Genomic DNA, 27,313 nt, shown 5'->3' with positions numbered 1-27,313 from the left:
ACTCTGAAAGCTTTATATACGGAAGCATTGACAAATTTACATTACATTTACATTAAATGTAATTTACATTACATTCAGTAATGATTTGGGTTAGATTGTAGTAAATCTTGAGTCAACAGTAATGAAAACATTGCATCACCATATTATTCTCACAATAATCCTTATTTTAAGAGTAATGCTGTAACAGTTTTGAAGCAGCACTTAAATATTAATATTTCTTGAATTATTCAAAGGAAAATATAGAGCATTAGTGTTTTAAAAGGAATGTTATAATGTGTAATATGTAAAATGAAAAGCTGCCCAACTTCAGGAGCAGGGAGAGCAATATAAAGAAGTGGTGACATAAAGGAAGAACAGTGTCAAAAACCTCATGTCCCTGTTACAATTCAGGTAGGAAACTGGAGTTCAAGTTGTTCAATTTTCAAGATGGGCACATAGCAGAACCAGTCCCTGAGATTTAGAAAAATAAGCACATTCTCAATGCCAGAATAAAATAATTTGTTCCTAATCTTGCATGGCCTTATCTTGAGGACTAAGAGTTTAGAGAACTGACACAAAGATACGGGTGAGAGCTGAGGAAGAGTTGCTGAAAGTGAATGTTTTTTGTAGCCCCAGGCTAGTTACTCTTTCTAGCTTAGTTTCCCAGTGTGTATGGTGAATGTAATTGTTTGCCTCACAGAGTGTTGCAGGGATTCATTTGTTTCAGTCTGAAATTATATAAAGTGAAAACCAGAATCCAGCCTGCCTGATGCAGATATTGCTCCTTTGCTCCAGAGACAGTTCACTCTTCCTAACAAAACTACCCAAGCTGTGATGTACAATTTCATGGCATAAAGCAAATTCCTTTAAAACTTGGAGGAGTCAGTCCATCAAATGCAGATGTTTTGCCCTTTCTGTTGAGAATTTAGGCAATGTTCACACCTTCAGAGTGATCTGGAATTCTGGTTCTGACCCTCTAGGCTGTTCTTACCTGATGTGAAATGAGTATGCTCCAGAGAGTGAGGGAAGGAACCTATTGAATGATGAAAGCACTTGGTTGGAGTGAAAATTGTTTTGAGGTTTTTTTTCCTACTTTTCTCATACTGGTTCCTATTTGGAGCATGGAATATGTTCTCATCCTGCATAATATCCCATGATAGGATGTCTAGGGGATGTTGGAGGAAACCAAAAGGAGGATGGTTGTTCATAGGCCTCTTGGGCCAAGAGCTCAGGTCCTGCTGCTTTTTGTTGCAGAAAGTAGCTCTAAGCAGCAGTGTTATGAAATGTGGTATAAATACAGTTACAGACATAGAGTGCTAAGGGTAAGTTCTAGTTTTGGGCTTCTGTTGGAGAGCAGAAGGTAATTTGCAGTGGAGAATTCAGCCAGTTTGGAACCTGAGGTAGAGAACAGGCACATTCAGCATGTATGGACAGGTAAGATGAGCATTTGGGAATCATTCAGTTGAAGTAGGCAGTCCTCAAGACTGCATGATCCAGATCACTGTCTAGGAATTTAAGTTGACTGTAAATTCCTTAATCTTGGTTTATTTATGGTTAGGCAAATTGAATGTAATTTGAGAAACATTTCTGGAAACACCCATTAATTGCTTTTGCAATTTCATGTGTGGAACAAGTAATAGTCTGGTATCTCCTATGCTACCGTAGGGAGATATAAGACATAGCCTCTGCTGACTTTTGTGATTCAGTCAGAGTTTGCAATGAGCTAGATGCAGAAATATTTTCACAAATACTGTGAAGTTGCTATTCTTGTTTGCCTTCTACCTGAGGACCTGTTAGCTTCTCTCTGCTCTTTTTGTTCTTGGTGTGTAATGCTGGCCTGTGTTTGACTTGCAGTCAGACGCTCATGATAGCGTGTGTGAGCCCTTCAGATCGAGACTTCATGGAAACTTTGAACACACTGAAGTACGCCAATCGGGCACGGAACATCAAGAACAAGGTGATGGTCAATCAGGATAGGGCCAGCCAACAAATAAATGCTCTGCGCAGTGAGATTGCACGGCTGCAGATGGAACTCATGGAATACAAAACCGTAAGTTTCTCCTCTTAGGATTTCTTCTTAGTTAAAATGCTTATCGTTGCTCAGCTCTTTTTTCCTGTTGACTATTTCCACTTCACACACTAAAAACATTGGAAAAGCAACCCTGACATAAGCAACACTTAATTCCAGTGATTACCATATATTTTTAGAAGATGTAGAGCCAAACCACAGCTTTGATGCATAAGCTAATGTGTGCAGTTACTATGTATTGCTTTTGAAAACTTACTAGATAGCTAAAACAGTTTCTGTTTTAAAAACACAATTTCAAGTATATAAGGCAAATACTCATGCTCATTTCTTCCTGAAGTTTATACAGTGTTTCCGGCAATAAATGTTGTTACTGAACTGTATCACATCTTGCTCTTCTTGAGATAGTATTCTGCTTTGATAAAGAGTTATCTTCTCAATTTGAATCTCTTCAAGAGCTTGTATGTCAGACTAAAGTGGAATTGCACAAAACCCAGGTGCTAAGGTGTTGGCCCAGATATCAACCTTTTAAAAACTATCTCTTTATCATTGTTTTAAACTCTTTGAGAGATTGTCTTGTGCTGTGAGTGTCTGCTTGGAATTCTAACTCATCTGTGGATTGCATTTATGAAGTTAAAATTTTTTAAATTTTTTTTAAGTGTAGTTCAGCCTTGATGAGTAATATAATATTTTTACTTTCTTAAAGGGTAAAAGGATTATAGATGAAGAAGGCGTTGAAAGCATCAATGACATGTTCCATGAAAATGCAATGCTGCAAACAGAAAACAACAACCTGCGCGTTAGGATTAAAGCAATGCAAGAGACTATTGATGCTCTTAGAGCCAGAATAACACAGCTTATGAGTGATCAGGCCAACCAAGTGCTAGCCAGGACAGGTATGCTGTCAATGTGCATAAACTGCTTCATAAGTTCATGAGCTTAAATTATTTAAATGTATTTGCTTCATTGATCCCTTGGAATGAAGCGATGCCTTTTTATTAGCAATGTAGGACCTTCCTTAGCAGAGATAGGCTCCCATATGATTGTCTTTTGATAACCTGATTTGACCATCCATTTAGAAATATGAACCTCTGGAAACATTAAATAATATTAAATAATAGCAATTATTTGTATGCTTAGCCCCTGTGGTAGTTTAACAACCAAACCAAACAAATTTGACTCCAAATTAAACTCCAGTTAAGTAGTTTTGATTTAAGCATTGTTAAAATGTGCTAATATGGAAAACAAGATACTGGTAGTCATATGGTGATCACATGAGAGAGGAACAACAAATGTAATTCAGTTTAAGAAGGAAAGCTATTTTACAAATAATTCAAGATTTACATATGTCGTCCATGTGACTGTTTGCTGGTACCTTGTGCCTAGTAGCTATATTCAGATATTTATACTATTGCTACCCTTTCTTAATTTTTCTCTCCCCTCATTCCCCTTTTCTCTCTGTCCTTCAAAGGGGAAGGAAATGAAGAAATTAGCAACATGATTCATAATTATATCAAGGAAATTGAAGATCTCAGGTATTTGCATAATATGTATTTGGACATTTTTTTTATTAAAAAAAAAAATAGAAGTGTTAGCAATACTTCAGCTGTTTTCCTGTGTGGGGATTACTTTAGGAGAGTGGTCCTTCAGCTTCTAAGACCATCTGGTGTTGCTCTTGGACGCAAAAATGTAAAATGGTAGAGATCAAATTGACATCAGAAATGAGGAAGATGTCGCCTAAAATATGGTGGTAACTTAATATTGTTGTGCAAAGCACAGTAGAACTTTGGTTCTTTAAGAACTTTATAACTTCATATCAAAATTATAGGACTAAGAATTTACTTGCTTAAAAAATAAATTTTTAAAAAAATACTTCCTTTTAAAATTCATAAACTCATTAATATTTTAGATATTTTTATTTATCTGTGTCTTGGACATATACCATGCAAAAAATTATCTAGCCTATTTTCAGTTCATGTTAGAGCTTTTGTGTAGCTTTCATATATGATGTATATTCATAAAGCATATTCAGGTATGTATCTGTGTATGTATGTATATATATATCTGTGTGTATGTTCACACAGACATATTTTCATGTGTTCTGTCTAGGTTATATTATTTTTGTACAATATATATATAACTATTGAGTAAAATGGTATTTTAAAGGAATTTATTATATTGTAATTTTTTAGACTTCACCTTGGCTTGTAGTTCTTTTTAGACTGAATGTAATGCATTGAAGTTACAGAGGCAAAAGAGTGTACATCTTGTATACTGGCAATACTTGTAATTCATGGTCTACAATTCTTCCTTTTTTTTTTTTTTTTGTTATTAAGGGCAAAATTATTAGAAAGTGAAGCAGTGAATGAAAATCTTCGACGCAACTTGTCAAGAGCTTCATCGAGAGCCACGTTCTTTGGTGGACCTTCAGCATTTTCTGCTTCTATGCTTTCCTCAGAGAAGGAGACCATGGAAATTCTAGATATAGCCAAGAAAGATCTAGAAAAGCTGAAAAAAAAAGAAAGGAAAAAGAAAAAGAGGTGGTGTATGAGTTATAATGCTTTTTTTTTTTTTTTTTTCTTAGTAAGAAGGCCTATTTTTTAACTACTGAGACTTAAAAAGGCTTGTTGTGTGTGTGGACCCTAAACTGTTATTCCTTCAAACCCTTTTACATGTTGAAGTTAGTTTTTCTTTTGTATCTTTTCTTCCAGTGAAGTGTGCAGTGTTTGTAGAATAAATGTCTCCTTCTTAATGAACTTTTCTATGTAATTAATGTGCAATGATAAAAGCAGAGGTGCTCTCTAAATTTTGATACTTTTAAAAATTTCTTCTAAAATACACCTGAAATTTAACAGAAAATTGAAAAAATTATAATAATTTTTTCAACTCTATGTCAAAGCTTTCTGAAGAAAAGATATTCTGAATAGCTGGAGATTCTTTGGTAGCTGTTGGAATGGCTTCTTTTGTTTTTGTCTTTTGCTTTTATGAATGTTTTTTAATTTGAGGTTTCCTGATTCTCTGCAACATCATGCTTTGCTTTTTTTTTGCTGTGCAACTTCTCATCTACTAAAATCCTCATAGACATTGACATAAATGCCTATTTAGACAGCAGCAAGGCTTTATGTACTAGGACATTTGCATACATTAGAAATCTTTCAGTTCTAGTTGAAATTTTCCATGCTTGTAATTTCTTACTCTTTTTTAATGATGGTCTCTCAGACTTCTACTCAGATCAAAGTAAAACTTTTAACAGTTTAAGCTTGAAATAGTCAAAGTGAAAAGTAGATGAGGGTCAGCCTGATCTTTAATTTTAGGTCCTGTATCTATAAATATGTTCACTGCACAAATGTCTGATACTTAGAGAACAGTCATTTTAAAAACAACTAGATTCTTTGCATGTCATTTTTCAGGAAGTTCTTAGACTTTTATGGGGATTTTCATAGTTTTTGTCTCATTTTTGTAGGAACTTGAGGGCAAGATGGAAGTATTAAATAAAATCAGCATAATGTTCATCCAGGCATTTTGACATGTCCTTTACCTGTAAATGCAGGAGCAAAGAGATTTGATTTTGTATTTTTTAACACATTTTGGTATCAAGCATGAATTTAACTACATGCTTAGAGCCTCAGTTGTTAGGTTGTGTTTTTGTGGTTTGTTTTTTTTCCAAAAGCCAGTCATACTTTCTCACACCGAGAAAATTATATTGTGATGGGATGACCAAGTAATCTGATCTGAAAGTAGGGACTACTTAGCATAAATTATTTTTTATATCAGTTTTGAATCCTAGCATTATAGAATTAGAGATCTATAGAAAAATTAAAGTTGGAAGAGACATCATGGCTCCATCTTAAAGTGGCCCTTGTGTTCTATAAAGTGGGGTCATACCCTTCAAAGTGCTGCTAAGGTGGTTTGAATCTATATTTACTGGCCTATCTGAAGACTGCTTTGTAATAAATATTTAGAAATTTCTGAGGTACACATATTGTGAGGAAAATTCCGTAGATGCTAAGAAATGTCAGAATTTTAGGGATTGTACATAGTCATGCTTGTTATTTGCAGATTGCTTCTATCCAATTAGTGAAAAGTCTGTGTTGCATCACTGAATTTTTATTCTATTGAAATTTCAGGAATTGGTGGTGTGTACATTAAGGTAATGAACAGACACTTTGCCATGCAGTTTGATGGATATTCTTTGTTTTAATTCTGTCTTCGACAGGCATTTAGTTACATTTACTCTACTATTTCTTTTTAGTGTTGCCATTCTTTTAAAATTATCTTACTAAAGTTTTTCTATTAAAATGGGATTGATAAGCCTAGCTACAAGTTCTGCCCCATCTGCATTTCTTGGTCTTTTGTTTCCTGGTTATGGGTCAGTACAACAAAAGGTGCACAATTTTAAATCTATACAACTTATTTAAATTGTTGTGAGGTAGACTGAAGGCCTAAGACCAAGGTTCTGAGCAGCAGAACTGCTATATAGTATATAGTACTGCTATATATCTGTAGCCTTTAATAAGCATCTGTCATAAAGTTTACTGGAAACAGTTTACACAGCAGAAATATTTTGCCTACTGAAAACCTGACCTGATTGGGGTGTCCCACAGTGTTACTTACCCACTAGAAACCCCTGAGCAAATCTTACACGTTCCTTTCAGTTGTTTAGTCAGCCTTATATACCTGGTAACCATTTCTGACTGTTTTCTTTTTACTCCCCTAACCTTTATTAAACTGAATTAGTGATGAAAATTAAACAGGGTTCAGCATGCCAGGTCCTAGCTGATAGCAAAGATGGTAGGCACTACAAGGTGAAAAGGCAGCAAAATCTCTTACTTGAAACTTTGTCATCATGGGAAATGAGGAATTTCAGTAGTTGATGAATTTTAAGCCATCTCTATGCATACATGTTGTGCAGACTTTTTTTACTGATAAATCCACATTTATTCAAGAGGAAAAAATCCAGGCAGAAATACTAACATTTTGTCCATCTCATTGCTTCTTGTGCATGTTTTTTGTTAATTTAATAAAAAATAACAAGAAATGATTGACATGTACTTTATGAATCTGAGAAAAATAAGCCACAGCTTTCTGCTTTAAAAAAAAAAACCCAAACAACAAAACCCAAACTAAACCATGAATGCAGTTTGAAGATTTTTATGTATTAATTATATTCAGAATATATTGTTTAGAATATTAATATTAAAATTTTCTTATTCCTACTTTATATTACAATATATTATCAGTATATATAAAACTAGTGCATTTTTTTTTCCTGATATGTTCCTGAGAATATGTAACTTTGGGTGAGTGGCAGTATTTACATTTTTCAGTATTTTAGCTGCCATTTTTAAGTGAAGAAAGAGGAGAAAGCTTTTTTCTAGAATTGAGATTTTCTTAACCCATTATTAAAAATAATTCACAAAATTAAATATATTGTCTAAAATTTCTTCTGTAGTGTAACTTGAATTTACACTTGTTATCAGTGGCAGATTAGCTAACCTACATATGCTTCTTCTTTGTTTTCTATTTACTTTCCAACTGTCCAGGATGTATTGCCTTTTTACTACTTGTTGTCTCTTGATGGTATCTTTTAAAATTTCATTTTAAACTCCGCAAGCTCATATATATCATTTTTTTACCTTCTTATCACTTTGCTTTTCACTGTCTGGTTTGTCCTTCATTGGCTTGGCCTTCCAATACTGTACCTCGTGCTTTTGAAGGCTACAGAAACTTGAGGAAAGCAGTCAAGAAGAAAGAAGGTTGGAATATTTCCCAGGTTTTTAATTACCTGTCATTTCAATTAACTGGTTGTCATACATGAAAAGAAGTTGGGCAGATTCATAGGTACTTCAGGAGTAGTTAATTTTCAGAATTCTTTCATGGGTTTTCACTTCCAACTGGTGTTTTAACTGGAAGAAACCTCTGTTGTGGAATTGAGGCTGACTCTAGAGTTCCACAGTGTTGAGAAAGCTTTTGTGGGGAGATGGCAACTTTGGGAATTCCTGTTGAATTAATTGTTTTCTTTCTTGCATGGCCTAAGTGAAATGAAAGGCAGGAGGAAGGGGCAGTAGCACATACGGTATGAAATGTCTAGCAGGTAGTATATGACAATAATAATTTTGGCACATGAGATCAAGAGTGTCTGGGACCATCACATCTCAGTCGAGTCTGCAGCTTTGGTTTCTGAAACGTGTGACTGAAGCCTTTGATCATTCCTCCCATTCTGTAGATGAATAGTCATTCACAGGGAGCAGTTAAGTTGAGGGCTCTAAAAAGAGAACTGTATTACGATTAAAAATGAAGCTGAAGGAGTTTTTATTTTTCTGCTGTCTAATTTGATCCAAAAAACCCACCCGACTGAATTGATGTAGATGGTGTGAATCCACAGACTAGCAGCATACCCATTAAGCAGTAGAGTTCTGCCTGGGAGAGCTGCTGGCTCTCCTTCCTCCTGTCTCTCCCATTTCTTAGGCAGAACACAAATTCTCTGCAGGTTAGTTCTGTACTGACTGCAGCTGGAAGGGAAACTGGGGGTTTGCCTCAATCTGCATGAGGATTGCAGCTAAGATCCATTATCTTTTGGGCTTAATAGCCAACATAAAACAGAGCATGTTCTGGTTTGAGGGAGATGAGAATCTGTGGAAATGAGATTGTATGACAGTGTTTCCTGTTAGGCATTTTTTTGTGTACAAGTCTGGTTAGACTTTTTAATTCCATCATCCCCAGCTGCTGCATGGATTCAGATGGTCCAAGCAAAAGCTTTCTGCCTTGTGCATGGTCAGCTAATAACTGTTAATGAGTGGGACAGAAGGGAATCAGTTGGCATTAAGCAGATTAAGAAGTAATACAACAGAAAATCATGTGAACACAGAAGCACTGTGTTACTCAACAGACACTTTTTAGATTTGAGCTCTGTTTTAAAGGTGTCGCCAAATTACAATGTCTCAAATCTGCTGTATGTTTCTTGTCACTCCTCTGAGGATTGGATTTGCCTGAGAGTTTGATCTTGAATCTGAGCTTCTCTTGGTAGAAGTGGAGGAAGATGTGCATTTCTAGTTTCTGTGCCTGATGAGTGATAGCACAACTTGCCAAACTTCTATGCAGCTGAAGTTAGTTGAGTTGGATTCCACATTATGCAATCCTAATAACATTTTTTTCATTATACCTCCTATGGTGTCTAGCTCTATTTTGTCACAATTTCCCAACCATTGGAGCTTTGGGTTTTGTGCATGTAGCACTAGGGGGACTGATACCTGGTCTGTGGCAATTTGCAGAGTGCCATTGGTTTTTTTGTTTTCTACTTGCATGTGATGTCCTAAATGTGCACTTAAAAACTTTAAAACTTGCCCTAATGGGTAATAAACCAAACCTTTAGAACAAAACCAAAAAAAACCCTACTGTAAACTGTTTTGATTGTTGTATCAATGCCTATTTTGAGCATTCCTTTTATGTCAAAGTAGATAACTAATCTAAAGAGTGGTTATAGTATGATAAATTAGGATATTGTTTAAGGTTTACACATAAATTTTAAGACTATCCCAAGTACAGTAGGCTCTGTTATAGCTTGAAAGTGTAGGAATACCTGTAATGTATGTTGTACTCGCACACAATGTTCTTTTATTGTTTTTTAAAAGCTACTTTGGGTAAACTGCAACTTCCATGTAAAATGAGTACTGCTGTAGTATATGGAAATGTGTATTCTGATGGTCCCAGTTGTGCAATATGCTGGAACAACGTGCTGATTGTTACCATTACCTTGCAGACCAAGATTAAGTGTAATTAGGCATTATTTTATTATCTGCAGAAGTTGTGTTTTACCCATGCCCAACACTTGTATATTTTTCTACCTACACTTCATTTTTCATCTTTATTTGGAATTACAACTTAGTGGTTTGGGGGAATGGGAAACACCTGCCATTTCAGATTGTGAATAATTTGTGTTTGCCTGTTCTACTAGTGTTAAAGAGGATAACACAGACAATGAGCAGGAGAAGAGAGATGAAAAAGGCACTTCAGAGAGAGAGAATAATGAATTGGAAGGAGTAAGTATTTTTAAGTGTTTGTTTTATTTGTTCAGTGTATAAAGATTTACATGGTTATAGAGAGAAAATTAGGAGTGAATTAGGTGAATAATGCAGCATCACAGTGGTAGTCACAAATGATTGAGGCATGGAAAAGTGTGGGGTTGCTTTAATGTCTGTATGTTTTGTAGGAGGAAATTCAGGAAGCCAGTGATCATGATGATGAAGAAGAGGAAGATGATGAGGATGAAGATGATATGGAAGTTGTTGAAAGCTCAGATGAATCAGATTCTGACTCTGATGAAAAAGGTGATGTTAGTGCAACATTCTGCAGTTTTGCAAATAATATCTGTCAAACCTGAGGTCTTGGTAGGCAAGAAATCAACCATCTATCTGCAATTCTCTGTGAAGAGTATGTCCAGAATTATTTTTTTGGTTATGGTGCTAAAACCTGTAATAGACAGCTGATTAAGTGTCCCTGTATGGGTTTTGAAATTGATCAGAGGGCATGCAGTGTTTAATAATGTGTTTCTTCCTTTATTAAGACATCCAAAGTGTAAGGTTCAAGTACTGGTTTATTTTTTATGTCTCTGGACTAATACCAAGGTGATAGGAGCTATCAGCTCATTTGGAAATGGCAGAATTTAATTTTGAAAGGCTGGAGGTCTATCAGCCTTCCTCATTTTTATATGGTGAGAGTCAGAAACACCATCACCAGCAATTCTCTCATGTGAGTTGGGCCAAATGGGCAAACCAAGTCTCTTGGTTTCTTCTTGTTTAAGAGTCACACAAACCTTTAGCAGGAGCCTGAAAAATAATAATCCTCAACTAATATCTTCATTCTGAAGCACCAAGTCATAAAACAAAAAAGGACCTAATTGGCTAAAGAAGTTAATTTAACTTTCATGAATTTATTGTGTGGGTTAGTACTTTTTCCTCGCTTTTTCCTCTTACTTCTTCCCTTAACCATTCCACTTTCATAAGTGAGATGGCACCTCTCTTCTGAGAATTCTGACTGTATCTAAGAGTTAGAGAAGGGAAAGTCTCCATTTGGAGTCTGCCAGCAGTCAGTTTTTCCTGTTATAACTTGCTGAGTTTGAGTGACAGTTATTCTTCAGCCCTGAGATGTGGCTGAAGTCTTGAAGCCTTTTGGATGGGGAAGGTCAGATTGCTGATACTGCAATATAAATGTGAGTAGTTATAGCATGGGGGCAACTGTGATCCAGTGTGACATCTTTCCCTACTTCTTTCCCAATTCTAGGATTGAGTGTTTAAGAAGGAGACTTTAACATGAATTGCAGATAAGAGGGTTGTGTGGTGCATTGTGATTTACATGGATCCTCCTGTACACAAAACGTGTTTTCAGTGACCCTAAAATTGCACATGTATTCAAGTGGTCCTTGCTCTTACTTTAACAGAAATCTTTCTATTTTAGAAAATTATCAAGCTGACTTGGCAAATATCACCTGTGAAATAGCCATTAAGCAGAAACTGATAGATGAGCTAGAAAACAGCCAGCGAAGGTTGCAAACACTGAAAAAACAGTATGAAGAGAAACTAATGATGCTGCAACATAAAATTCGAGACACTCAGCTTGAAAGAGATCAGGTCCTTCAAAACTTGGGTAAGAAGTACAAAATCACTGATCTTGTATAAGCTGTTCAAGTTGAACTGTTTTCTACTCTCTAATTTTTTTTCAAATTTGATAAGAAATTGCAGAAAATGGAAATATGGTTTGTACCCATAATGCCAGTGAATCGTTCTTTACTCATTCTAGTTTCTATCAGAATTGAGAGTAAAATTTTTTTAAATATGTTTCAACTGACAGGTACTACTTCTAAGAGCTCTCATAATCCTGGAGATATTTTCTGAATTAAAACGTTTTTTTTCCTCCCCACTTTCTTTTTATTTGCATAAAAATAAAAATAAGGATCCGTGACCTTTCAGAAGTGTTTTACTGACCAGACCTTTTGAATATGAATATCAGTATTGAGATGATAAACCACCTATGACTCAGGAGTTACAATCCACAAATAACTGCACTTTAGGAGTGCTGTGGAAAATATTTTGTTTGTTTTTCTTTTTTGTACATATACTATATATGCTTTATGGTTATACACTGTCTAAGCTTTTGCTGTTCCCTGTTATTCCTTAGACCTTCCCTGTTGTTCAGTGTCAGAAGAGGAATACTAGGCTTGATGGCTTTTAGGAGTGTTGTTATACTCCTGTGTACATGTGTAAATGTGTGTATTTGTGCTTTCAGGTGCTCAGATTTGTTGCAAAGCAGTCAGAAGAAAGTGTAAATACTTGATCTATTATTCCAGAATACATATGACGGGGAAAGTTCAAAGCAGTGCAGGTGGCAGGAACTAGAGACAAATTAAGGTGTTTTAAAGGTATTGCAGATAATGCTAGAGCAGAGGAAGTAGTTGTCTGCTGTGGCTGGCAAAGTGAAAGTACCCTGAACAAAAGCAGATAAAGAATTCCCTGTTGCTCTAGGTTCTGTAGAGACCTATTCAGAAGAAAAGGCAAAAAAAATCAAGTCAGAATATGAAAAGAAACTCCAAGCCATGAATAAAGAACTGCAGAGACTTCAAACAGCGCAAAAGGAACATGCACGATTGCTTAAAAATCAGTCTCAGTATGAAAAGCAGCTGAAGAAACTGCAGCAGGAGGTGACAGAGATGAAGAAAACCAAGGTATATTTAAGTAAATGGAAGTGTTGCACAATGAGTGTTTACTGAAAATTGGGTTGAAATCTCCTGTGCATCCATCTACCTTATAGCTCTGTTCTTGTTACCTGCTTGAAAGTCTGAAAATAGAAGAGATGTGAGCACCAGGCTATTCCTGGGGGAGAAGGGTAGCTTTTAGTTTAATGAAACAGAAATTGAGATATCAAACATGCATAAGCTTTGCACAGCTTATTAGCTGGTATTCAGCACTGAGTGCAGAAGACATTAGATGGAAGAGGTAAATGGCTAAAAGCATGTAATATACTGGGAAATGGCAATTTGAAGAGAAAACTCTATATGGTTGGGGGCAGGGAGAAGCACTTTGATGTGAACAACCTTTCTAAATGCTGACCTCTTTACAGGTTCGTTTGATGAAACAAATGAAAGAAGAGCAGGAGAAAGCTAGAATGACTGAATCTAGAAGAAATAGAGAGATTGCACAGCTTAAAAAGGAGCAACGCAAACGAGAGGTGATTTGACAGATAAAGAACTTTCATTTGGAATAAGCACCTGTCATTATGATGTGCCTCTCCTTGCAGGCACACACTGTGTATATGCATTCACTCAGGCAGGCATGTACCTGTGTATTTTCTCTAGTGAAAATGCACAAAATTTGGTTTCACTTCCATGCAAACACAGATCCTAGCCTCAGGTGATAAGTCTTCTCTTTCTTGTTGTGCTTATTGAGTATGTGTATCAATGTTATCAGTGAACTGGCGATTAGTGAATCTTCACAAAGTTGTTGCTACCACCTTGCTTGCATGTAATTATTATTTTTGATAGAATTGATACAGTGAAGCACTTATTTTTGTTCTGCACTAGGAAGATCAAGAAACAATCATGACTTGAGTATTCACATCACAGCAATTTTGCAGATTTGTATTAGTGTGTAGAGGTCTTTTCTTTTTGTTTATACAATGTAATCCTTGTGAGAGATAATGGAAAAACATTATTTGCTACTTCTCTTTTTTCACAGCATCAGCTCAAACTTCTGGAAGCTCAAAAAAGAAACCAAGAAGTTATCTTACGTCGCAAAACTGAAGAGGTACTGTGGTAAATCAGCAATGCATTTTTGAAAACAGAATGATGTTGTATTGCTGTAACTTAGAACTCAGTTTTGGGAGAGTTAATTGTGTCTTTGCACTGTTTCAGGTCACAGCCCTTCGTCGGCAGGTAAGGCCTCTGTCTGACAAAGTGGCAGGAAAAGTGAGTCGAAAGCTGAGTCTGCCTGAGCACTCCATGCAGGAGGCAAGTTCTAGTTTGTCAGGCGAGCATGATGGCTCCAGAACAGCAGCACAGCAGAAGATGAGAATTCCTGTTGCAAGGGTTCAAGCATTATCTGTAACTGCAACAAATGGAACAGGGTAAGGGCTAAAACTTTTTAGGACACTCTTACAAGAGCTGAAAGTTGTGTGGACTTTTTAGCAGATACTGTTGTGATGATACATGTGGTAGGAGCTATTATTTGTCAAACTGTTATAATGCAATGCTCATAAAATGGGCATTTGACCATTATCAAATACAATTTCAGTTTTCTGTGTTTAAGACAATAATAAAATAATATAAAATGCCACTAAAGGGCAAGTCGCATATACTGGATTTTGAAATCGTGAGGATTTTAAAGTCTGCTCTTCAAGAAAATTTACCTTGGTGGTCCCATGCCATCAGTGTTAAGTTAGCAGAAAAAATTGCTGGAAAATGCAGTATCAGGTTTTTCACTGTGCTTTTTCACTGTGGTTGAAGCAGATCTCCTTGTTGAATACAGAACACCTGTATGACATTTGAACTCAATAGTGCATCATGAAAGATGTTTGATACCTGTTTTTCAAGTGCAACATGTTAGAGGGCAGTAGAGTTCAGGACTGAGTAAAGGCAGCTGTCCAGTGCAGTGAAAACCTACAAGAACTTCTGCATGAAATTTTTAAGTTGTTTGTGAAAAATATTCCAGCCTGATCATTTCCACATTGAAATTTGTAACTACTTTAGACTTAGTTGTGTATTTCTCTTGAATGTATCACAGAAAGAAGTACCAGCGGAAAGCAGTGACAAGCAGAGTTTACTCCTCAAGGGCAGCCAGGATGAAGTGGCAGTTGCTGGAGCGCAGAGTGACTGACATCATTATGCAGAGGATGACTATTTCCAATATGGAGGCAGACATGAACAGGCTGCTTTCGGTGGGTGATCTGCTGTGCCCTGTTGGCTGTATCATTGTATTAAACAGGGAGCACTGGCAGCATGTTTGCTGTAAATCAATCACTGTTATGGCAGCATTGGCAAAGTGGATGGAATTGACTGCAGTCAGTGAAGACACATGGCTCCAGTAAGCATTTGAGCCATGGGATTGCTGTGCTTAGTAAGAACTAAGAAGCACATTAATAGCATCATGTGTTAATAGATCCCTCTATTCACCTGTGTAACTTCTTCCCATGGAGATCATGGGAAGTTTAGTTATTAGTTAAACTATAACAAATGAATGTAAACAAAAAGGCACTTCAATGTTCTAAGGGCTTACTAATTTCTTTTCCTGTAATATTATGTCTTTGTGGAAAACAGCAACGTGAAGAACTCACCAAAAGAAGAGATAAGCTTTCAAAGAAAAGGGAGAAGCTCATCAAGGGTGGGGGTGGCAGTGAAGCAGATAGAAATGTCCAGAATATAAATGAAGAGATGGAATCAGTAACTGCAAACATAGACTACATTAACGACAGCATTTCTGACTGCCAAGCAAACATTATGCAAATGGAAGAAGCAAAGGTAGGTCAAATATTGCAAAAATGGTAAAATGGGGACAAGAAAACAGAACTGTGTTAGTCTTGAAGATGTTCTCATTTAGAAATTAGTTTTTGTTTGTCAGTGTAATTATTGAGCCAGGAAGTGGAAACTGATGAAAAATTTCATGTGAAGTTTGAGATGAAGACTTGTACAATTGATACCTGAGTTTTAGTGTCAATAGTGTAATGCAGGTTAAGATTACAAAGCATTTAAATGTCAAAGCTGATGCTTTCTGGTATGCTGGAGTTGATACAATTCTTGGGACTTTTTCACAATCTGACTGGGCTTATTCTTGCACACATAGGAAGAAGGAGAGACCTTGGATGTAACAGCAGTGATTAATGCTTGCACTTTGACAGAAGCTCGATACTTGCTTGATCACTTCCTTATGATGGGTATCAATAAGGTAATGTGTTAAGTGAAGTATGTGTGCCAGCACTTTGGCATGTGCCAGGAGCACATATACTGTGCTGACATAAAGACAGGACTAATATGTGTTAACAAAGCACTGCTGCTCAACATTACTGAGTCATGCTAATTCTCAGTGTGAAGGTCCTTGAGATCTGTCATCCTCTTCAACTGTTTTTCAACCCCCAGTAGAGCCTACTTCACTGGATTTAATTAGTTCATGTTGTTCTTACAAGAGAACTAGCTTTTTGTAATCAAATAAATCTCTGTTTCTCAACAAACTCCTTAAAAAGAGCTTAAGATCTTGTTTTAAAACACTGGCTCAGCCACCTTTGTACAAATATGAACCTCAAAAAATTTATTTTAAGTTATATGTTGATGCAGGGCATAGTTCAGTCTGAGTAGAGCCATGGGGATTCTTCTGAAAGTCTTGGGGACATATGTTTTCTTTCATATTTTCCAAATAAGTGTTTGGCAGCTTATAACCCTGTGCACACATATGTCATGTGCCCTTGCTGCTGCTTTTCTTTCTGTCTGGAGGATGGTGGTCAGTCTCATTGAGTCAAATTAAACATTTCAGTGATACTGAAACTTTGTGTCAGCCCCCCTGACCAATTCTCTGGGGTTTCTTTTGCACTCTTGATTCATCACTATGCAGGTAATCCAATAAGTTTGTGGAGAAAAAAAAGGGTAAAGAAAGTTCCCACAATCACACTGGCTTCTGGAAATGTCAATCTTTTAATATTTTTTTCAGCCCTTGGATGTGTTTGAATGGATCTTGCAAGAGAGTTAATGTGAGAAAAATGCTTCTGACTCACTCTGTTAACAATTTCTCTATGGTGATAAAAAGCTCAGTTATGGGAAGGATTCTATCATCTTTTTGTTTAGTAATTATCACATAGAAAAACTGAAAGGAATTTTTTTTTTTTTTGCAAAAATTGGTCATGCCTATTGTCTATTCTATTGTTTGTTTTCACCTGCAAAATGTCTCTGTTGATATTTAGCTTTAGTTCAATCAGAATGTAGTGTGTAAATTCATAGGGCTGCACTTGCTACTCAAGCACTAGCACTCAAAGTCTGGTGTTGCCCTATGAGTCATTTTTCCATACTGTTTCTTTTGGAATGTAGAAATCTATTTGGAAACCTTTTCCTGTAAATTTATTTGGCTGTGTTTTCTACAACTAAAAAATTCCCACCAATCTGTGGATCTAGGGAAGTTCCCTTAGAATGAATTCTGTCATAAATTAGGCCATAGTATTTTTCATTAAAAGTTGAAAGTTCACTGAGTGATTGTGTAGGAAAGATTGCAGTTCTGAGTCCCACCCTGTCCCACTTTCACCTCCCCCCTGCTCTTTGCCATAGGGTATCATAGGTAATAATTTTTTAAAAAGTAGTTATTTGTAAAAAGTGGAGGTGTTGATCTTTTGGATGCTTGCTACTCTTAAGAAATGCTGAGGCTGAATTGCACTTGGGAGTGCTGTCCACTTTGCCACTAGATGTATATTTGCAAGGCAGTCTAAGGAATGCAAGTTAGAGGAATGCTTAATGAGTCTCTTTAAAAGGTGAAGGAAAGAAAAAGACCCTTTGTTGCTACCTGATCTTCAGGATCTGAGAAGGCAGCTGCAATGTACACATTGCTTGTGTTTGTAGTTTTTAAGAATTTTTGACAATTTTCATTTTGTTAAATGAGGATTGTGGTAAAACATTTGTCATCTTTTTTTTCTCCTAGGGTCTCCAAGCAGCTCAGAAAGAAGCTCAGATCAAAGTTCTTGAGGGACGCCTTAAACAGACAGAAATTACGAGTGCTACTCAAAACCAACTGCTGTTTCATATGCTGAAAGAAAAAGCTGAATTAAATCCTGAACTTGATGCTTTTCTGGGTCATGCTTTGCAAGGTAGTTTTTTTATCTTTCCTGAATAGTCAGCTGCATGTTTTGTTTGCCTTTTGTGCATGCTGTACTGGGCATTCTAGACTATTTCTTTTCTGAATAGATGCTGTATTATAACATCTTATACTTCACAGTTGACAAGCATGTATGAGATTTTTAAGTAGACTTTCAGAGGTGAAATGTAGGAAACAAAGCTGGTTTTATTATTAAGATTTTTTAAAATTCAAATAATCTGCTTGCTACTTTTACAATTTGGAATTGTTTTAACTTCTGAATGTGAAATTCAAAAATTTAATCCCATTCAGTCATCATGCACTAGGGATTTTGGATTTTATGTCATTACGGCATCTATTCTACTCATGAGATGATGATACTAAGAAAAATTTAGAATACATTTGGGTATTTTTGTTTTATTTCTTTTTATAAATGGATATGTTTTGATTGGAATGTTGCTTTTTTTTCCTTGTTGCTGTATTTACACAGACCTAGATAGCATACCACTGGGTAAGTATGTTTAGCTTTCTGTGTACTGTACAGCTGCATGAGTTACTAATTCATTCATGTTCACTAACTGATGCATCTTAGAATTTGTGAGTGTGTGAAGTTTGCATGAACTGTTCTGTAAATTTACTTGTTATCATGAGCTTAAAGAGCATTTCTTCCTTTCTGAAGCTACCCCTAGCCCTCGTGGTAGTAGCCCTCGTGGTAGTTAAAAGTGAAGACAGTAAGCAGAGCTGTGTTTCTGATTTATAACTTGAGAACCCAAAGTATGTTCAGACTACATAAAACTATTTTGTGATATACTACTGTTGTGACAAATTGTACTTGTCTTTTAGGTTTGACAAAAAATGCAATTATTAACCTGCAGGTCATTTTTAAGCTTTTGCAAATAGCTCATTTTTTAAGGTAAATATTGTACAGAATGCAGGATTATCTCTCACTTTTTCAAATTGGGTTTGAGTTACTGACTTCACTGATTTTGAGATAAGTCTCTTATTGCTGTTGCTTTAGTTATTCCCAAATGAGTTAAGCTTGTTTTCTTCCCTCCAAAAAAATTGGCTGTATTTGGAACTTGAGAAAAATATTCCCATTACCAGTGATGATTCTTTTTGTGTGTTGTCTTGTGCTATTTTTGATCATGTTATGCTTTCCTGTGCTAGTTTGCACAGCATTTCAAAAGCACAAAACCACATGGAAGTGTATAGATCATAGTCTAGAGGTGGTGAGAACTTTGCCAGCTTCCTGTCAGGGGATCTTGCTGCATGCAGCCAGTTATTTATTCAGGAAGCTCAGTGGTTTCTAGTATCATAGTATCTCTAGAACAGGCCTTTAATGTGTGTGCATGTTTACCCCTATTGGAGCATTGTTTCTGCTGACAGCATTGCATTTTCTTTAGCTCTGGACAGGCTTTTACCTATTAACAACATTTGAAGCAGTGAAAAGCCACTTGCTAGCTGTATTGAAACAGTAGCTCTGTCATCAATTTTTTTGTGGAGTGTTATCTCAAAGAAGCTTTTTAACACTTTGCAAGCATGACCTGAGGCTTTTAGAGTGTCTAAACAACTCAAGACTCTGCTAATACTTTATAGGAAGGAAATGCAGTTAAATATGCTGCACTAACCTAGGTCCAAGTTGAAATCCCAACTGTTGGTAGTCTGTGTTTTGTGGATCACTAGTGACCAAAGTGAGCTGCAGGGGGCTCAGACACCACTGTAGTGAGGCTTTGATGCTGGGATTGCCAGCTGGTTTGCAGGGACTGTTGGTGCAGGGCCTGACACAGTTCCTGTAGGTAGAAGTTTGAGTGGCAGCAGATTCTGAGATCAGTCTCACCAGGATGCCTGACATCTCAGTGGTAGAGCACAGTGAGCCCTATCCCAAGCAAAGTGATTGCACTTCCAGAGTGTGTTTGATTCTCCCTCTTGATGCCTGCTTTCAGATCCAATACTTTCAAAAATTCTTAGCCATTTGAATACACTTGGCTCAGAAAAGCTTGAACATTCCCCAGTGTAGTTGTGCACTTGCATTCAAGTGCAAACAAGAAGTTTCAGCCTGCAGAAAAGTACATCACAGGATTAGGTTTTGACTTGAATGGATTTTCAGTGCACATCAGCCTTGGTGGATGAACTAGCTGCCATTCACTATCCATCTGCTCTTGTGAAGAGTTAAAATGACCATGAAATGGAGTTTTGAATGTTGCTGAAGTGACTCCTCTTTGAGGAGTTGTGGGAGCTGCTTTTCCTTCCCACCTATGACTTGGGGACATTCATGGGTGTGACTCACAACCATCTATGGGCAGATTTTGAGAGGGCTGCTGAAATGCCATTTCCTCTGGGTGAACTGTCTGGTGTATGGCATTGTTCTGGTACCATCCAGTTGCCACTGCATGAGGATGAAGATGAATAATCAGAAAATTCTCTACCTTGTTTTGCAGTCACTGGTTTATTAGCAGCTATCCCTGCAAACATTACTGTCTTTACTAACTTTATTTCTCCTTTCATCTCTTCTTAGTCTTGCAGAATCTTGCTCTTTCTACCTTTTTGTTGATACTGTTCACTGGTTTCTATTTGTGGCTTTGGGCAATCTTCCTGTGTTGAATTGCAGGCAAACTGAAGAAACTCATCATGGTCACTTGAGAGTGAGCCTAAAAATAAAATCCCATCTTTTGTGGTCATTCCACATTTTCAACTTGGTTACCTGTAAAAAGAGATCACGTTCTTTATCAGAAGGGATGAAGTAACGTGATTCTAATAGGAATCCTATATTTTTCTAAAATGTGTTTATTTTAGGGATGCCACTTTTGTCTTACTGACAGGAGCAATACTTTAAATCCCCACTTTTGCAGAAGACATATAATAATAATAGCAATAATAACAACACTAATAACAATAATAATAATAAGTATTGAAAAGTTTTAATCTGGCCTCAAATCTAGAACAGAACAAGAAACCCCCAAAAATTCAAAGCGCTGTTCCTGTGACATTGCTTTCTTTATAATATTGTTGTTTTTCTGATAATTAAGATCACCTTGTTAAGATTAATGCAGCAGTTCAGTAACTCTGGAGTGCATTGTTGGTGTTGGTTCTAGGTTGATGATTTGAACTTTTTCAGGAAACATGTTTAGGTGCAGCATACACAAAAGGCAGTATTTTCCTTTTCTTTTTTCCATTCCTTCTCAAAATTCAGCTGAAAGCTGCATATCTTTCCTCCCTTTCTCCAAAGCATGAACTTGCACTTAAAACATATGCATGAACAAACCTGTTTCAATATGGGTTACAAATACATTGGTTCTATGAAGTGCAAATGGTATCTGCTTTTTGACAGAAATTAAGTACAGAAGTTCAGTGTCTCTACTAATAAAGAAGAGATATAATGGAATGTCATTACAAAGTTATTTAATCCTTAATATGTTATGAGACTTAAAATATGTTATGAGATTCAAAAATAAGGGACTTGCAAAAATGTATTACTTATGTCCTTGATCTGTGCCTCAAGTGTGTTGTTAGAATAACATGAAAGTTGGTGGATCTGCTTTCCCAGCAGTTTGGAACTGACTGTACATGTGCCCTTGACTCATTGTCTCAGCTTAATGTTTTGCACTGTTTGCATGCAGACATGTTAACTGGATGTTTGACAGTGTTAGTGTGTGGCATGCATGCTGGTTTTTGTCTTCTGTGGACAGGTTTGTGCACCCATTTTTGCTTCAGGAACATTTCTACTATACAGCTTCTTTTAGAAATTATTCTCTATTTGGGAAGCTGTTGAATGGTATTAAGTGGTAGCATCATCCTCTTTTGAAGTGAATCCTTATATACTAATTAAGTGCTTGTTTTTTGTCAACTCAAATGGTGTCATTCTGTATGAGAGGAGGCTGAGCCTCAGCTCATTAGCTAGTTAAAAATATGATTTTCCTTTCATTATAGCCAGGCTGATTCTGTCTTGCAGCAAGAAGATGAAAAAAAGGAGGAGAAAGAGACATTCTTACTGTCAATTGATTTGCATCCCACGTCTTCCATGTCTTGCAGATACTTTTCTTTGCTTTATCTGCTTTCTCACAGATTTCTTTCTAGAATTTCTGGTTTTCTATCATCTCTGTTGCTCTGCTACAGTAGATAGAGGACCACATTTAGCCATCTAGTATGCCTAGATGTATGATGTATTTAGATTGTATGAAAAAAATAGTTTAGGTGTTGGTGGGGGCTGAATAGAAAATAGTCAAGGTATTTTGAAAATCCCTGTCTTTTGTACTCTGTTCATCTACATTCAACATTGTCTGAGTTGTTTTGTATAGCACTTAAAGCCTTTTCATCCTGTTGTAGAGGAACAGACTAATTTTATTCTTTTGGAAATTTTCTAGAAAATTTGGAAGATAGTACTGATGAGGATGCCCCATTGCATAGTCCTGGAACAGAAGGAAGGTGAGCAAGTCTTTGTTACTACCAATTCTAGAAAAAATGCTGTCATTTCCTCCTTTTGTAATTCAAAATGTATCCTTTAGAAAATATCTCCGACATTGTTTCATTATATTTTGCCCGTGATTTCAGTAGAAAGAAGAATAAAATTAAAATACGCATCTGCAAAAAGTATGACTTTCTAACTGTTATGCAATTTTTCTTTTAGTTCACTGTCTTCAGATCTCTTGAAGCTTTGTGGTGAAGTCAAACCCAAAAGCAAGGTAGGATGTATGATGATGATGATGATAATTCTTTTACGTGTCTTTTAAGTTGATTCTATGATTATATAATAATTAATAATTTAATGATGCCTTCTGGAGAATGCTCTTGCTTTGCCCAAGAGACTTGAATGAATGAAGACATTCAAAAGGTAAAGTGATGTACTTTTAATGTGATTTCTGTACAATATGATTTTTGTTTGACACACCTCTCTAAGAAGCAATGATAAAAATAACTTATTCAGTGTTTTGGGATTATTAGAATTCCAGAAAAAGCTGTGTTCTTCCAGTTACTTGCACTCCAAACAGGTGTTGTTTGGCAGATTAATATTAGTAAGGCTACAGTTCAGTGCTATTGCCAGTGGGAATTGTGAACATGATTTTTGTTTACATTTGTCACAGAAACCTTCAGGAAGTTTATGAAACAAATAGAAGTTTGACCTCCAGGGTCTTAATTGCAGTTGACATTGGAGGAATATATCTAGGCTGACTATAGTTTAATATTAATGGCAGTGGGAACTGGACATGTGCACTGATGGCAATTTTGCTTCTGTGCTCACAGGAGCATAAGCCAAGTTTGCAAAGTAAATAGAAGCTTAGCCTCCACTTTTCCAACTGCAATTGGCTTTGGAAGAAAACATCACTGTTGACTGTTGCATTATTTGGTAACATTCCTTGGTGTGCAGTTATTTGGGCAGTTTAACTAAAGGAGTTTAGTCTGAAAACGCCATTAGATAAACATGTGATTTTTTAAATGGTTCTTTTCAGACTGGATCTTTGTCTTCTTCATTGGTCTTTCTTTCCCTGAGGAATAGATCTTAATTTCACAGTAAAATCACACCTAACATGTATGATCCGTTTTTTACAAATTCCTTTGTTGCACAACGCTTAGCACCTTTGTGAGTTTTCCTGTTGTTTTCAAATCATTGAAATTCTGAATGAATCTTAATTCATGTGGACTTTTGAGGTGACTTAAACTGAGTGAGAAGCAGAGTTTCTATATGGGAAGAAGCGTTGATGTTAGAAGTCACACAAGTATGATTGTAGCTATTTAAATTTACACTTTGCTTTGTTCCTCTCTGCTTTATAACATTTCATTTGGATAAACTGTAGGTGTGTAATCTTGTACTCATGTAGTATTGACAGGCAGCTGGTTGAAAGGATATCCTTGGAAACCACTTGTCAAATCAGTGTTTCATGCCATTGCATTTGAACTGCCTCCTCTGAAATCATTGCCCAAAAGCAGAGGTGAGCCTCTTGATTTAGTTTCAAAGGCAGTTGCCAGGTGTTTGAGGGGGATGCTAATTGCCAGCTGATGATAAGCTTGTGTGTAGGACTCTTGGCACATAGCCTTGCAGGTTCAGTGGCAGTCTGCTTTTGTCTGTCCCCAGGCCCGCCGGAGGACCACCACGCAGATGGAGCTGCTGTACGCAGCCAGCAGTGACCTGGCGCCCGAGAGCAGCGCCGCAGACGCTGCCGCCGGCCCTGCCGCGCCCACTGCAGCAACACAGGAGACTGGCGTGGCTGCTGACACACATGACACTTCTGCTAGGGACAGAGAGTTTATACCCCCACCGTCTGGCTTACCTTCTAAGATAGGCAGCATGTAAGTTTGGCCATGCTGTACTAATTGTCCTTTGCTTTTAAAAAATGCATGTTGCTAGTTTCTTGTAATCTACTATTTTAACTTTACAAATGAGGTTGATATACTTGAAGCTTACTAAATAATACTGACAAAGCTCCTTCCTTTCTACCATCATCACTCTAGAAAGTATAAATGCAGTGTTGTAAGTACTGTGGTTCTTACTGAAGATGTAAGTTCTGTTAGGTTACTTTGTTATATTAAAGTTACTGTAACCGTGTTCTGTGTAGAGGGAAAAACCCCTCTAATACCTTGAATTTGTTGTATTAGTACTTTGGAAAATGCACGTTCTAGGGAAGTACTGAGAATCTGCTTAGAACAGCAGAGAGATTTTAAAAACCCCAACAAAACAGAACCCAAAAACTTCATATAACATGGTATTTGTATATGGTCCTAATTATTAGGAAAACTCTTTCTGTGAGTTGTCTTGTACGGACCATGCTTAAAATGAAGAAGTCTCTGCAATAGTAGAGTATGCAATTAAAAATCTGAAAAGAAAATGTTAGATATGAATCCTCAAAAATTCTTTCTCTGTGCAAGTTGCATTTACCTGCAGAACAGTTTTACTATTTGAAAGTATCTCTTGATTCTAAACAGAACCAAAAATATTTTTGTTTTTTTACTTTGGGACCAGCAGATGTCTCACACACACTCTTTTTTTTTCTTATTCATTTGCTCTTGCTGCTCTTTTTATATCTACCAATACCACTGCTGGTTATTAGCCATTCACTGCTAGAGACCCTTTTCTTGGCTTTTTAGGTAATAGCTGCTTTGTTGAACAAGCACATGTGTGAATTGAATGCACTTCCCACATTCAGTGATGTGGAAATCAGTGTCCCATAGCTATCTTCGTGCTACAGGTTCTAGAGTGAAGCATCTTTTAATATTCATCTGTCCTATTTGCATAATATTTTTACAGCAGTCTCTACCTAATGTACATTTGCAATTTATATTTTTTATCATGTATTTCTGGCATGTGCTTGAGGTGGCAATCATGAACAGTAAAACACTGCTGACAGCAATTATTAACCCATGCTGATGGCTTCAGTGCAAATAGAATCTGCTAGGAAAGAATGCTCTTGAGGTTGAGCATAGGTGGAGAAAACCCACTTGTTTCAGCAGTTAGCATGAGATGAGTAGAGACTTCTGAAGCTTCAAGATCTAAAACATCAAGTGTTATGACCTGACATCCAAGACTCAGGTAATACCAACTTTTGCCTTGCTCCATCTTCTAAAATTTGTTTATGAAAGTGACCCAGCAAAAAGGCAAACCAGGGTTTTCCCTAAACTTTGTTCTGCATTTGAGAGTTACATACTGTCCAAAATTCAATTCAATCAGCAGTAGGCCTCACATATTGAATTGTTATTGATCATGTTTTAGTAGATAAATGATCAAAAAATTCCCACAATCAATCTGCAGTGACTTTCTCACTGCAGTAGTATATGTTTCTTCAAAACTAAAACTCTTGCTGATTTATCTGGTTATAGTTGAAGAAAGCTTGTCTTTATGAGCCATCTGGCCTTCCCTTATGGGCCTGTGGTGCCAGCATATCTCTCATAATAAAGTATATTATTCAAGAGCAGATCTTACCTGCAATAAATGTTTTCTCCCTTGTGCCACTTAGGGACATTTGGGGATGTAGAGGCTGTAACAGGAATCTAAAATGTGGATTCTCAAAGTAACAGAAATTAATGATATGTTTAGGTTCAGATTTAGGGGTCTGTATATGTACTCACTGCTCCACTTTGGAACCCCCTCAGTTTTCTTAGGTCTGTGGTGATTCCATGGAGTGTGCTTGGAAAGGGGCATTTTACAAGGGCATGTGTTGGTAGGGTAAGGGGTTATGGCATTAAACTGAAAGATTGTAGGTGAACATGAGATATTGAAGAAATTCTTTACTGTGATAGTCAAACACTGGAACAGGTTACCTAGAGGAGCTGTGGATGTTCCATTTCTGGAAGTGTTCAAGGCCAGGTTGGATGGGGCTTAGAGCAGCCTGGTCTATGGAATGTGTTCCTGCCTCAGGGAAGGGGGTTGGAACTAAATGGCAAGTCCCTTCCAATCTGTTGTTAGGGAGGCACCTAAATGCATATGACCAACAGTTAATTTAAATTGGAATTCTGCTTACAGAGTTGGTTAGTATGATATGCCTTTGATATGCTCAACTCCTTTAAAGCAGCTTTTTCAGAGTATAATTGTCTTCTGTAAGACTTGTGTCAACTCTGTTCAGATGTCTGATATTCTGACAAATGCAAAATGGAAAGCTGGAAGTAGTATGTTTCCTGCTCCTTTTCTGTTAGGTCATTGACATCATGCACCTGGTTTTTACACCTGTCCTTAGGAAGTTAAATCCAGCAAGACAGCTGTATTTTTATAACACCTGAATTCCCAGGCTTTCCAAAATAATTCAGAAAATGATGATGCTATTTACACCCTCTTCTGAGGATGTTGCACTCCATGTGGAGTCAAAGATGGAAGATCAAGGGCAGGTAGAGAGTGAACAAGCAAAAGTTGGCTCTGTGTTTGAGCATGCAGGATGCCAGTGTGAGGCAGAGGAGCTTGGGCTCCAGTTTCTGGTTATTTAATCAAGCAGGTGCTCAGTAGACAGGTAAGCAACCCTAGCAGTAGACACTATAGCCTGTTTCTCATCCTTGCTGGAAGACCTGTCAGCCTGAGTCATAGAATTTCCCTTGTGACCTCAGGATTTTTGCATTCCTAAATGCATACTGGTCCAGCATAAAGAGAGCAAAAGGTGTCTTGTTCCACCTTTTTTGGTGTCCTTTGCACAGCATATCTAGAGGTAAAGGAGCCTGACATAGAAACAAGTGCTCTGGCCTTGAGGGAATTGAACCCACTTTCTCTCTTTTTTTTTTTTTTTTTTTAATAACTTAACTGCCAGGCTTCTGAGCAAAACTAGGCAGGTTATTGCTTGTTCTCCTTCTCCTGTCTCTTGAGGACCCCAGGGAGCTCTAGGATTGACATGGAGTTCTTGGCACTAGGTCCTACAGGTCCTGCACTTTCCAGTTAGGGTTTGTGATCACTTGAGAGTCTCATCTGCTTGAGTGAGGTAGCTGTTTGTGGTTGTGCTGTCCATGTTAAATCATGGTATTCTGCATTCCAGTCTCCAGGTGGATTTTATATAGCACAGACTTCCTCTCAAGGGAAACATGGATAGAA

The 27,313-nt window shown here is 37.0% G+C and overlaps 1 protein-coding gene across 11 annotated transcripts in view; it reads left to right on the top strand.

The window, feature by feature from the left end:
• The window catches only part of KIF21A (kinesin family member 21A), an 84,392-nt gene that overhangs the window by 38,947 nt on the left and 18,132 nt on the right, over positions 1–27,313 (top strand). For 5 of the 11 annotated variants that reach the window (XM_079304587.1, XM_079304585.1, XM_079304583.1 and 2 more), the window contains exons 8-27: positions 1,834–2,029; positions 2,712–2,901; positions 3,477–3,540; positions 4,342–4,545; positions 7,723–7,761; positions 9,960–10,044; positions 10,215–10,332; positions 11,459–11,647; positions 12,523–12,722; positions 13,118–13,225; positions 13,732–13,800; positions 13,908–14,119; positions 14,776–14,929; positions 15,309–15,509; positions 15,832–15,933; positions 17,665–17,830; positions 18,308–18,328; positions 22,179–22,239; positions 22,442–22,496; positions 23,885–24,099. In XM_079304587.1, coding sequence (XP_079160713.1) covers positions 1,834–2,029; positions 2,712–2,901; positions 3,477–3,540; positions 4,342–4,545; positions 7,723–7,761; positions 9,960–10,044; positions 10,215–10,332; positions 11,459–11,647; positions 12,523–12,722; positions 13,118–13,225; positions 13,732–13,800; positions 13,908–14,119; positions 14,776–14,929; positions 15,309–15,509; positions 15,832–15,933; positions 17,665–17,830; positions 18,308–18,328; positions 22,179–22,239; positions 22,442–22,496; positions 23,885–24,099 — 2,649 coding nt within the window. The remainder of the gene's footprint in view (positions 1–1,833; positions 2,030–2,711; positions 2,902–3,476; positions 3,541–4,341; positions 4,546–7,722; positions 7,762–9,959; positions 10,045–10,214; positions 10,333–11,458; positions 11,648–12,522; positions 12,723–13,117; positions 13,226–13,731; positions 13,801–13,907; positions 14,120–14,775; positions 14,930–15,308; positions 15,510–15,831; positions 15,934–17,664; positions 17,831–18,307; positions 18,329–22,178; positions 22,240–22,441; positions 22,497–23,884; positions 24,100–27,313) is intronic. The other 6 variants (XM_079304586.1, XM_079304580.1, XM_079304582.1 and 3 more) reach the window with 3 other exon arrangements.

Source organism: Erithacus rubecula (genome assembly GCF_903797595.1).
Source record: "Erithacus rubecula genome assembly, chromosome: 4".
NCBI classification, from domain to species: Eukaryota; Metazoa; Chordata; class Aves; order Passeriformes; family Muscicapidae; genus Erithacus; species Erithacus rubecula.
The sequence above is the reverse complement of the archived record's forward strand: the minus strand, read 5'-3'. Positions and strand labels throughout refer to the sequence as shown.